Source organism: Megalopta genalis, chromosome 1 (assembly GCF_051020955.1).
Source record: "Megalopta genalis isolate 19385.01 chromosome 1, iyMegGena1_principal, whole genome shotgun sequence".
NCBI lineage: Eukaryota > Metazoa > Arthropoda > Insecta > Hymenoptera > Halictidae > Megalopta > Megalopta genalis.
The window spans coordinates 42474911-42488418 of record NC_135013.1 but is presented as its reverse complement, the minus strand read 5'-3'; the positions used below and the strand labels follow the sequence as shown (position 1 = coordinate 42488418).

The 13508-nt window shown below is 32.2% G+C and overlaps 1 protein-coding gene across 2 annotated transcripts in view; it reads left to right on the top strand.

The window, feature by feature from the left end:
* Positions 1 to 13508, top strand: part of Nca (neurocalcin homolog) — a 510394-nt gene that overhangs the window by 486983 nt on the left and 9903 nt on the right. The window contains exons 1-4 of one of the 2 annotated variants that reach the window (XM_033474310.2): positions 772 to 794; positions 864 to 1088; positions 2346 to 2464; positions 13205 to 13393. In XM_033474310.2, the coding sequence (XP_033330201.1) occupies positions 1019 to 1088; positions 2346 to 2464; positions 13205 to 13393 (378 nt within the window). In that variant the 5' untranslated portion in view covers positions 772 to 794; positions 864 to 1018. Of the gene's footprint in view, positions 1 to 771; positions 795 to 863; positions 1089 to 2345; positions 2465 to 13204; positions 13394 to 13508 lie in introns of those variants that run through there. The other variant, XM_033474228.2, reaches the window with a different exon arrangement.

Genomic DNA, 13508 nt, shown 5'->3' with positions numbered 1-13508 from the left:
TAAAACGTGTAACTGTACAAACAAGCAAAACTGGCTTTGATCCTGTTACTTAAGGTAAAATATTTGTACAGCATCGTATAGTACTCATCACGAGGGACAAAAGTATCGTAGACACTCTTAAAAAATGGCGTTGAAGTTTTGATGATTCTTACATTCATTATACTTGGCATGCTATTATATTTTAAAATGGACCATTAATATAAACAACGTGTTATTAATAAAGTGAAAAATTAAAAGTTAAAAATAGTAGAAAAGTGTTAAAAAATATTGTACAATTTTAGAAACCGTTGTCTTGTAGTATCAACGGTCACCATGGTGGCTAGGACACTATTTACTTCAGTAATTCTAAACACAATGTGACATTAAAATCACGCTAAGAATTAAGTGGAATTTTCACACCATTTTTTATGAGATTGGAACACATATCAATTTCCTTCAATTTTTCGATGGAAACGCTGGATACGAAAAATTAAGAACACTCGAAAATTCGACAAAAAAGGCAGACATCGTTACCCGAAATGTTAAATATGTTTATTTTCTGAAAGTAACTTGTGAAGTAGTAAGAAGCTCACCAAAGTCTGTTGTAATAAGCAACTTGTATCCTGTATGTGTACAATGAAATTTGACGTTTGTTAATATTGCGAACCATAGAGAATAATATTCAAAAGAAAAATATTCACATTGTTTTATCGTTCTGCGGTGAATTTCTGTTGCGAAACGGCTGGCGTGCTGTTTGTAGTAGATGAAAGTAAATATCGAGAAAAGTCCGGTTTCCATCAAAGGCACTTTGATCGGTAACAGTATTTTTATATATCGCGCGCGCGCGCACACACATACACACTCACATGTTTTCTCTTTTGCAGACGTGCCTGGTGAAGCACATACTAATACACCAAACAAAGCGTGCTTCTCAAAGCGGCACCAGTAGAATAGTAGATTAGTTAGCACTTAATAATCTGCTATTTCACTAAGGACACTCGTTGAGAGCTCGGCATTCTGAAGGAAACGTCGAACAGCCATGGGAAAACAAAACAGCAAACTAAAACCAGAAGTCTTAGAAGATCTTAAACAGAATACCGAATTTACGGGTGAGTAAGAGCTTTCATAAACAGCATAAATTGTATAGATACCACATTAATAAAAACGAAACATTCATTAACCCGAGAAAGATAACCTACGTCGCAGAGGCGCCTGCGAAGACTGTTGATTTTTGTTAATTTTTCATAGAGGTCTAGTGATTTAAGTTTAAAATTACTTAAAATATAAAAAAATATAATATAAATGCATTTTATTTTTACAATAATGCCAAACCTTTAAAATGACTAGATTAACTTAAATAAATATCCATTGTTAGTATAAAATTGACGCCTTAGAAAAGCATGCGCCTCTGAAGCGTATGGTTATCTTTTACGTACGTTGTCATATGGTTATCTTTCTAGGGTTAAGTAAGTACACGCTTTTGTTTGATTGCAAAATAGAGACGATAAATATCTTTTACTCTTGAAATAGAATATGTTTAAATTCTTTGTAACATCATTTTTTTTGTTATTTTTACATATCAACAGGATACTACATGATTTTGTAAACGAAGCAAAAATATTGAATAAATTTCATAATAGTTGTTCGAGATATATGTTGTTGACAACACCTGAATCCAATCAGATAGCTTCTCGTAATTTTTGTAAATATATTTTCAGGTGTATTTCTTTTCAACGTAAATAAATGAAACTACATTGTGCTTTTAATTAAACGTATATGTGATTAGATTTGGCAATATTGAAACATCTTAAAAATAAGTGTTTTTCATTTTAAATAACACTATATTGGTACATTAGTTATAAGCACTGAAATAAAAAAGTGTTAAATAAAGAAATTTTCATTTATTTTATGCTATGAAGCCTACAGTTACATTTCTCTTCAAAAATCTATTGCTATACCTTGCTTTTATCATATCGCGCAATAGAAAAAATGTTCTAATATTTATGTCTGTCCTTTTACTAACGTTATTTATTAATTAAATCTAAAGATATTTTAATCAAGCAGTTGGTCTATTGTTAGTTCACATTTTGATTATTATTACTTTTTATTTTAAAATATAAGGAAATCAGTTTCCACCCTTTCATTAAGAACTATTCCATATTACGAATTCCGTTTTTAAAAATGCGTTTATCATTGGGCTTGCCCTCGTTACGTAATACGAAAAAAATAACAAATACATTTTCTCGGTTATTACATTTTTCAATAATTTCTTACGTGTACTTGCATAGGAATTATATTCTTAATTACGGGGTACTGTGTGTTCTTGTATGAATTCTTAATTTAATGTAGCTTATCTCTTTTCAAAGATGCGGAGATTCAAGAATGGTACAAAGGTTTTTTAAAGGACTGTCCGAGTGGTCACCTTAGCGTAGAAGAATTTAAGAAGATATACGGAAATTTCTTCCCTTACGGTGATGCTTCAAAGGTAAGCTGCCACATTATCTCACTAAATTATTTTAAATAAAATAAATGTCTCTTACGTTATTATATCATCATATAATATAAACCTACATAATTTAATCTTTATTGATACGTGCAAATGAAGTTAATGATAGAGTGGTGAAAATGATCGTTTTTACGAAATCTCCCGAAAATGTAGGAACACCGAAATAAAAGCACATACAAATCCAAAAGTATTTTACCATTTTAATTTTCGTTACCGAAATATTCACAGTTGATAATTAGATATTACACTCCCGCGGTTGTTTGTGCAAACCTCATTGTTAATCTATCTTCTCCTGCAAGCTGAAATTTATAAAGTAATAATTCATTTGTAACCGCCAATCTTGCAAAATTAATTCTGACGTTTCCGACACAACGAGTATAATTTATATTTGGAAGAACTAAATTTATAATTGCAGAACCTGAAGGTCTGTATTTTATAAACAAATTTGAAACTAGCAACATGAGAACTTAAACTTAGCCTAAATTTTATGTATAATACATCGTATTTAATTTTTAATAAGATTTAATTGTTTTTCAATGTACAAGTTATAGAAGTAAGAAAATGATTGAGCAGTTTTCTTATACTAGATAATAATATATATACGTATAATATAATAATATATATAATCTTATATACTAAATAATATTATATAATAATATATTATAATATACTAAAATAGATTATACGAAATAATGAATAGAAAAAATACATTAGGTATACAGAATATTTCTGAAATTGTGGTACAAATCGCCAAACAATGATCCTACTTGCAGGAATAAGTCAAAAAGAAAGAATTTTTCATTATCAAAAGATCGAGATTGAAGATTCGACAAATACGCGTACTAATGAATAGGGATCAACTGACGCATCTGATTATGGCACACCCATTCTACTTCTTTTGAATACTATACCACACTAACCTAACGGATACACAAACAAGTTTTCCTCGAAAATGGCATCTTAACACATTGAATGCCACGCCGGTTTTACAGAAATTGTCCGTGGCACCACGATGAATTTTCTTTTATGTGATACATATAATGTTGAAATATTATCTGTAATAGATAAGTTACAGTGTATAACCATGTTTGACATGTTAATTGCGACAGGGATCACTGTTTGAATTGACGGTGGTAATAATACAAAATTTTAGATATTGACATTTGTTTTAAATTATATATATTCCTATCAATTTAGGCGCGCCGGTCACCAGTGGCCCCCATGGCGTCACCCCCAAGTTAAGTGCCGGTCACCGGTGACCCCCGTGGCATTTAACGTATTAAATGAAAAAACGTCACTCTTCCTCCTCGACTTATTTTTACATGTAGAATCATCTCCCAGACACTTGTACTACGATTTCGGAAACACTCTGTATAAGTAAATATTATGGTAAACTCGTTTAAAATACCGAATGAATAGAAATATATCGAGAAATGAATATATAAATAAACAAATTTGGACTCATATTATTTCTTTTGTCATCTACAAAAATATCAATATTTTTCAAATATATGAAAAATATAATGAGCTTTTTTGATTAATGCTATAGAATAATGCTATTAGAACTGTAGAAATATTTCTATCAGTTTTCCTATTGTAAAAATGTTATTATTTCGTACAGTCAAGGCGTAAGTTGTACATGTGCAGTGTATTAAAAATCACAAAAATTGAAATGTCTTTAGGACAATAAATAACCTAAAGATGTACGTACATATTTAGTATCAGATGTCTCTTTCGAAATTGTACTATGTCTTACATTATTTCTCAAAAAATCTGGTTGAAAGCTATGAAAATATCATATAGCACCTATATAATTTCTTTTTTACTATATTTATTATATGAAAGTCAAATCCATCCGGAAAGTGGCGAATCTTAACTTCTCAGCTGTTAATATTTCAAAAGAACAAAACTTGAACTTGTAAAACGGCGAAGCACTTTCCGATCTATATTTTCGTACGAAGTGTGCATGTTTCGGGTCGTTCCATATTTTTGCAACACCTAGTATGTAACAGGGATATGCACTTAACTCGAAATCCTCGTTTGGTAAAACAAGCGAGTCGTAACGTTATGACAAGCAAAGACATCATGCAATATTATCTCTCACGCTCGTGAACTCATAGAGGCAAGGTGCTTTAACGAGTTTTAAGTGGTCACTGTTGCACTAATGTTCATTATTATTCAGTTTATAGCATGATCCATTTCGTTAAGAAAATATTTTCATTCAATGCGCGATGTTTTCCTAATATGATTGCAATCGTATTTGAAATTTTACTGCCATTAATAGAAAACTTATAGCAACGAATAAAAAAATACGCTGGCAAAGAAAAGAAATTATTGCAAATATACAACAAAAGATCTCAATTAAGTAATCATAATTGATTTGGTGTCGATATATCATAGTTCAATGAATTTAATTTGGAATGGAGTGCACAAGGGGTGAAATGAAAATAAATAATTCAGTTTAGAAAATTAGTTATTATTTCATTGTATTTATAAAGTTGACGACTAGGTGTGACATATGATTACTAGACTGCGGATTTTATGCATTTACAACAAAAATGACTGGACGAAACATCAAACATTAAAGACATCGACAGAATTTAAAAAAATTTTCACACTTTCAATACATGGAAATCATCGCATTATTATTTAATTATTGTTCCTTCTAATCGATTCGAAAAATGTTTATTTTGCACAAATATCCGCAATCTAGTGAGAAGAGAGAGTTTTACACTCCGCGAAAAAACAATAAGTAGCCTCTGAATTTTTCGCATTTCTCAAATCAACTATTCAAAAACTGGTGATATACAGGGTGTCTGGATATATGTACAAGCGGGCACCAGGCGAATCCTCATAAAAGTACATGAAAGAAAGTATAGTAGTTTTTTTTGTTTGGGATTTAGTTTCTGAGAAAATCGAGTTTAAATATTCAAACATGAGTTTTTTTATTATTTTGTTTTTGTCATCTCAAGCAGTAGGTAAATTAAAAAAAAAAAGCATTAGTCCAGTTCTAAAAAAATTGTTGCGTATCACCACTAATGTTCGGACAACTTTTAAAACGCAATAACTTTTTTAGAACTGGACTAAACGACCATAACTAGAATGTTCTTTTTTTTTTAATTTTACTATTGTTTGAAATGACAAAAAAAACTCATGATAATTTACACAATAATTTTGGTGGAACTTATGTGAAAGTTAGCTCTTATTTCGTGTTTTTTAACCGTTTGAGTACCAAGCAGCGCGATCGCGCTGTTCAGATCTTGTGTCGCGATCAAACTTTAGTGACGCACGTACATCGCATAGCTGCTTTCCTTTTCTTCTTTTTCTTTTCGTTTTGTTTGTTAATCCTAACGAGCGCTATCGCGCCGCTTGGTTTTCTTTGCAATCAATTAAGACAAGCGTTATTACGATGTTCGGCATTTTTCTGAATGACCGTGTTTTCTGAATAACCCCTGGGACTCAAACGGTTAATAACCATGCATTGGCTATTGGAAAAACCAACTTTTAACATAATACTGCACTATTATTGTCCAAGGTATTGTAAAATGTACATTAATTTCTTCTAAACAAGCTTGCTTCACAATATTGTCCATTTATTAATTATTATTATACAATTTGACAGATATTGTCTGAATCTACTCGAAATATAATCCGTTCCTACAATTTTTCACAATAGTTTCCGCTTCTGGAACGTCTACAGAATTCAATGTAATAGAGCATTCGTGCTGGATCGAGATTTTTTCATAAAAAAACACGGAAGTATTATGTTTAAAATGCACTTATCGCTCCGTTTTCAAACTTTAACAAACTAATTAAAATCATTCAAAACAATATAACTCGATAATTCTATATACCATCGTGTTCGAGAAAGCCTCTCATATTTTTTAAGCCTAGACAGAACTTCGTAGCATTTTTAATTTTCACATAATATCTCGTTTTTCAAAAAATGGCCGGTTAAGAAAATTCGTGTCTTCCAAAAACTAAGGACGACGGGATAGTTTCACTTTTGTATTCGTATTTCGGACAAAAAGCTCTATAAGAATTATTCAGTAGATATTTCAGATCATAAATAAATCTTAATTCGTTGGGCAGTGTTATTAGCGTAAACAGTAACAATTGGACAGAGTATAAAAGTCAGTTTTTATAAGCTAACAAAGAGCGAAAGTCCCACGCTAAGCTATACGGAAAATAATTCAAACATGTTCAGACTTCGACTTGCAATGCTTCAGCTTTATTTGAACCACTCAAACTGTTCCATACTCGAAATCGTTCAAGCTGGACCGATCAAAATGATGCTCGATGAATTGTTCGGTGCTCAATCAAATTCAAATCTAGCGTTCAAGCCCCTTAAAATTCGTCCGGATTAGGTGCATGCAAACAAGATCAATTGTTCGAGTTTATAGCTCGAGCATCATTCTCTTCATTCCGGCTCAAATTTTATGATGCCTAAAACTGCAGATTTGATGCATTTATAATAAATATAGGTTGGCAAAATGTGAAACAATAACAGAGATTACAAACATTTAAGATTGTCTATATAATAATTATATAATATTAATCATTATTAAGCGAAGAACGACATTTCGACGTTGTTTCTGTTCTTTGCAGTTTACGAAGAAAGTTTTTGTTTTGCATAAAAATCCGCTATCTAATGATGACCAGCGAAACGGTTCTCTGATGCATGAGCAAAATAATTGTTAATTATGCGAGAAAAACACGTTCAAGGTGCAATGGGAGATCAGGTGTTAGATTTGGGACGGAAACATTAATACCATGCTTCATCACTACTCATCGTTAGATCTGCGGATCTTTATGCAACATAGAAATGTTGTGCATTAGTTGCAAGGAACAAGAACTTCATAAATATTTATTCCTGTCTTGAATAATTTTAGCAGATTTCAAATAATATAATGGTATTGTTAAATTTTTCTAACAGCATCACTGTTTGGTGTTTCAGCTACTCGTTTTTGTTGTAAATGCATAAAATCCGCCGTCTATTCATCCTACTTGCAAAATATGCATCCTACTCGATTTAGAAAGACTCTTCTTTACTTAAAAATGATGTCTTATATAATTCTAGCCAAAATTCGACTATACTCTTTCACTTGCTCAGTAGACAATTATTAGTTGTTTTTCTTTTTTTGACTTGTCGCTTCTTTTTAAAATGAAACACAAACACTACGATTAAAGTAAACCAGTAACCGAATGAAATAGAAACAACGAATGCACTGGTTGTAATCATTTAATTCAAGACCGCACAACGAAACGAAGTCTTTCCTCCAATTTTGTCATTCTTCATTTTCGTCTGACTTTAACCCTTTGAGTGACGTGTATGTACATATATGCATTCAGTAAAGGTTATCGATATGGACTATGAGCACACTTTGAGAGAGAAAAAAACGAATATGCATTTAGCCAATATTATACATATGTAAGCAATATTATACACTGGAGTACACAACTGAGTACTCTATATTCAAAGGGTTAACTTGCAAAATCACTTCTTTATATGTATAGTACCATCTCCTACTTATACAGATCTACTTATACAGATCCATCTCCTGGCAAAAAGTTTTTCAGCAAACTCAAAGTTATGAGGTTGGTTGAAAATATTTTCAATTTAATTGTTATTAAATGGTATTTTATGTTGCTGGGACCACTGGGAATGCGAAGAGGGCTTAGTATAGGTGTATATTAGAAATTATTATTTATTATTGAATAGAAAACAGTCGAACAAACACGACATTACGTGGAATAAAGTTTTAAAAACATTTTAAATAATGATTTGAACGTATAAACACAAAAGTCAACGACCTCACCGGTACAAAGAACGGAAAGCTTTAAACTTTTCCGACAAGAAATGTTTTAATTTAAATGAGTCTAATAATTAATGAATGAGACTAAATATAACAATGAATGAGACTGATTAATGAGACTAAGTGAGTAATGAATCCATTTACATTGAAAGGACTGTTAAAAGTTACAAGAAATCGAAATGGTTGTACATGTCTTGTTATATAATAACAATAAAAATAAGTATGCGCATTCATTTTTTACTAAATAAAAAACATTTAATGTCTCACAGTTTTGTCGTAACATAAAATAGGTATTTTTATTATTATAATTGTTATAGCTGTAAATTACAATTTACCGATAAGTAAATCTTGTTTATACAGGAAGCACAAAATTATTTTTGATAACATAAATCGATATTGTTCTATGTAGTATCTCATAGTATTGTGTTGCTGTATGAAAAGGAAAATAATTAAAGATCGTGAACAGAGAATTAAACGAAAAAATATTATAGAAACCGTTAGGTGTATGCAAAACACCATTAGTTGTTTAGAAAAGAAATGCAGTGAAATATATATTATAAAATAAATAAATATTCGATCCCCTTTACATTCCCTTAAGTCTCGGCAATATATTTTATAACAACGAAAACGAAAATATTCTCAACTAATTTCATAATTTCGTTCTTATACTGACCAAAAGATGCTAAAAGAAAAAAATTACATGTATTCGAATGATAAATCCATTCGCATAAGCAGTTAAAACGAAGCGCAATTATTTCAAGACCATGTTAAAAATATCCCTAAGAATTTCTTTTTACAATCACGCATGAATTTACCGGAAATAGGAGAACTTATTGAACGTTAGCCACTCCAAAGGAAAATGCATGGAATTCTCGTGATTTTTACGAACTAGAGACAGTCACGATTATGAAATGACATGACAGATGTTGGCACAGCGTAAGAGTATCGTGCGCCCTTCTTTCCATATTTCCTTATGTTCCACAGCTAGCTTCGCAAAGTATTCTTATTAGCGATCAAAGGACAACATTATGTTAGAAAATGGATCTCAAGAATCCTCTCCCCAGGCATTTCTACTCCGGAAGTCGAGGTGCTCCTCCTAAGAGATGTATTCCACGGTGACTCATATCTCTTCTTCGTCAGATCACGTGGTGTCCTTTACCGAAGGCTGACACCAATAAGGTGACATTATATTCCCGTGGGACGACCTGAGTAAATTGTTGGACTTCTCAGCCCACATCTGTATCGGTCGCCTAAGTATAATAATCGCCAGCGTGCGACAAGTGGAAAAGACCGTTCTTGTTTAGAAAATAAAATTTACGTAAAATTACGTAACTGTAAGAGAACAGTACTTGGATACAGGTAGTTCTTCGCTGTATCGACAGAATGGGCACCAAACAAAATGCTGTCGGTATTTTCTGCATACGCTTCCGAAAGCTTCTGTGCACAAACACGGCAACGCAATTATTAACTCGTTTACTATTTTCAATCGTTCAGGCGAAACTTTCTCGAATTTTCCTATGAATAACGGAACGGGCCACGCAAAGATAAGAAAGGATAAACATTCGCACACGCCAGGATAACGAGAAGAGGGACCAGTGTGCTTCACGAATGGTAGACCTAAGATCTGTCGAGTTTTGCTCTGTTAAGACATAATCTTCGCATGATAAACAGAAACGGAATGTGATCCGTTCACATACGGTAAACATTGTACACACAAATGAAAAAGACCGGACAGTTGATTGCAAATGACTAATGTGGCCCAGAAAAAAAAGCAATAAATTGTTCCTTGTCTACAAGTGCGATACGTGAGAATGGCCGTTAATTTGTGGACTAACGAGTTATAACGAGCCTACTAGTAAACAGTAGATTGGAAATTTGAACATTTGCTCGTTTTTGTAGGGAAAAATTGATGTAACAATGAAGAAACAACTCTGCACACGTAATGATGCAGGGGAGCCGTAGTGGGCAGAAAGTGTTCAAACCTGCGATCTCTGTAATACTATGATCTATTTTTCGAAAAAATACCTGAACTGGTAACAGCTGATCATCCTACTCTCTCTCCCTCTCTCTTACTTAACACTTGCAACGTAGGACTGTAATAACTGGTTGTTATGTTCTTTTTCGAGAAACAGACCATAGATTTTAGGTAATTCCATAAATAATGCGAAATTCCTTCCACGTTTCAGCAGGGTGAAATGTAAAACCATCGTCATAATCATTAGTCTTATCGTACGTTATATTGTACAGGTTATAAAAACAAAAGAAAATTATATGAAATACTTAGACTGCGGATTTTATGCATTTATGGCAAAACTAAATTAGTTAAATACAGAATTGTAAGGAGACATCGCAAAAATTTCAGGATACTGTTTTACTATTTTTAACTGATTACCATTATTAAAAAAAGAAAAACATTTTCTTCTGATCTATGTTTCTTATAATTGACATCGACAATATTTATTTTGCATAAAGATCCGCGATCTAAATCGTTACTAATGATTAAGGTCACGATTTTATAAGTATGTATTTCGCCTTCCTAAAATCCAGATGCAAATTCGCATTACTTATGGGATAATCTGATACATGCACACTTATACTTATTTGGCCACGCAGCTTTCATTTAAACTGCTTACAATTATTTTGATTTATACTTCCATGCTTCTAGAAAATGAATTGTGGAAGAAAACACTCGTACGGGTGTTTCCTAGACACAGTGTACTCATTAATCGAAAAAACGTTTCAACCAAAAATGAGATGTTAATTTAACAATAATTTTATTTATAAACCATTCAAGGACCACTTTATAACTTCTTCGCACAAGGGGTAGTTATAAACATGAATGATTCCTATAGTTCTGGAGATCGAATGAAATGTTTGATACATCAGTTTTTGTTTTCACTTTTTTAACCGTCGTCATGTGTTCTTAAATATCTGCGATTAAAGTTTACCCCGCGCCGATATCGTAGTTATCCAAGGTCAACATTTGCTGGGCACCATAAAATTTGTCAGTCGTTCATAATTTTTCGGATCCTTAACCTTAAGTGACCTTAAACGACCACGATCATTCAAGTTGTCTTAAGAAACGTAATAACGCCAGATATTAAAAAATACATGATCCGATTTTAAAAAATGAAAATTCCGAGACAGGTCTACCTAGGAAAAGATTTCGTCCAGCAAAATCGAACGATGTTTCTATCAAATATGTCCACTTTATCTGCAAAACTGTAGGAGTTATTCACAATGGTTTGTCTTACAATTACATGATTGACTCTGTACATAAAATAACTGATTCGTTTTACGGGGAATCATTCCGTAATTGCGAGAATTTTTATAGTCAACATTTTTTTAAAATGATAATGCTTACAATAATGCAGCCGAATGGAAACTGACATAGTTCAAAGACGTTTTCATATGCTGCTATTCCTAACTTTTATAAACTACTGCTTACACTCATACACTCTCTCTCTTTCTCTCTCTCCCTCTCCCTCTCTCCCTCACCCCCCTCTCTCTCACTCTTTTTCTCTCTCTCTCTGCTTCTTTCTTATTTTTCCACAAATACAATACTATGACATAATATATGAGCATAACGTCTGTAATGGATTCAGCATGCATAGATATTTTAAAGAATGTTTATATGGACATTTCTTCTGTCTAGCATAAGTTTCTAAATGACTTAGAAATTTTTAACCGTCTAGGTGTTTAGTGAAAGGACATCTGAAAATTTCTATTCAAGCCATACATGATGATTATCAACAACTTTTACAAAAACAGTTATAAGTTGAAAATAAGTAAAATAAAACGAACAATTAAATAAATCTTCTTTACTATTTATCTGTGCTGAATCTATCAATGAAGTTATACCCATATAATATAATGGTACATCTTATATAGGGTGTATTCTCTAAAGTAACCACTATTTTTCAAATTAATATTTTTCTATTGATTCAACTTATATTTCTGAATTCAAAGTTGGCTGAAGATCATAGTACAGTAGTACATAGTACAAGTGTACATACAACTGTACATAGTACAGTTATAGTACATACAAGTGTACATGGTACAACTGTACATAGTACAGCTTCCAGTTTTCTGGAAACTTTTAAAAATCAAATGTGTAACGGAGCGAGGAATGATTCACTTTTGTTCGAGACATTTCTTTGATGATCTTCAATATCTGGAAAATGATAATCGACAGGGGTTGGCTGCCAAAGCTTCACCCTAACAAGTCTTAAAAAATCAAAGTAAATTGGTTAAGAATATCTACATTATACATCTAACTCTTTTAGACCCTACAAATTTTAATAAAAATCGGTTTACGCAAATATATTGTAATAAAACATAATTTTCGATAATTAATGAAGAATTGTGTCACTTACAACACATATTAATCTCAGAGGATGCACCCTGTATACACGGTGGTCCAAGTAAAATTTTACAAGCTGTCTTCTCTAAAACTATAGCAGCTATCGATTTAACTTCTTTTTCAATTATTTTGAACAAAGAAAGTAATATATTATTCCACTGAAAAATATTCAAGATTGTCTACACCAAATAATCAGCCCTATTATCTCACTTAATTGAAAACAATTAAATTGATAGCTATTATCCTGTGTACCGAATATGCTATGAAGAGGAAAGTAAAACTACAGAAGATCTCTCCTCCCATCGAACACTTTATCAATTGCTTGTTCACACATATACAATGTACAAGTCCAACAAGATACAGCTTCAAATGAAACAACGTTCCTTTCGATCCATTATCAGGAAAATCAGTTCTTTATTTTTCTATGCCGACATTAAAGAACTGTATTAACGATATAATTCATTCAATTATATGACTTGAACCGAATTTCGAAACCATTCTTAATTATTTAACAGTATTTTCACGTCATGTAATGTATAGTTTGCAGAACATGTATTCAGAACATTCGACGCGAACGGCGATGGAACGATTGACTTCCGAGAGTTTTTGTGCGCTTTGAGCGTTACATCTCACGGTAAATTGGAACAGAAGCTGAAGTGGGCCTTCAGCATGTATGATCTTGACGGTAATGGCTACATTTCGCGGCAAGAAATGATGGAAATCGTAACAGTACGTACAAAATATACAATATTTCTATTCTAATCTACAGAACCGGAACAATCGAAATTGTGATTCGTGATCAAACAATAAATTTTGTAATTCTAAACTAGCAATTTCGAAATAT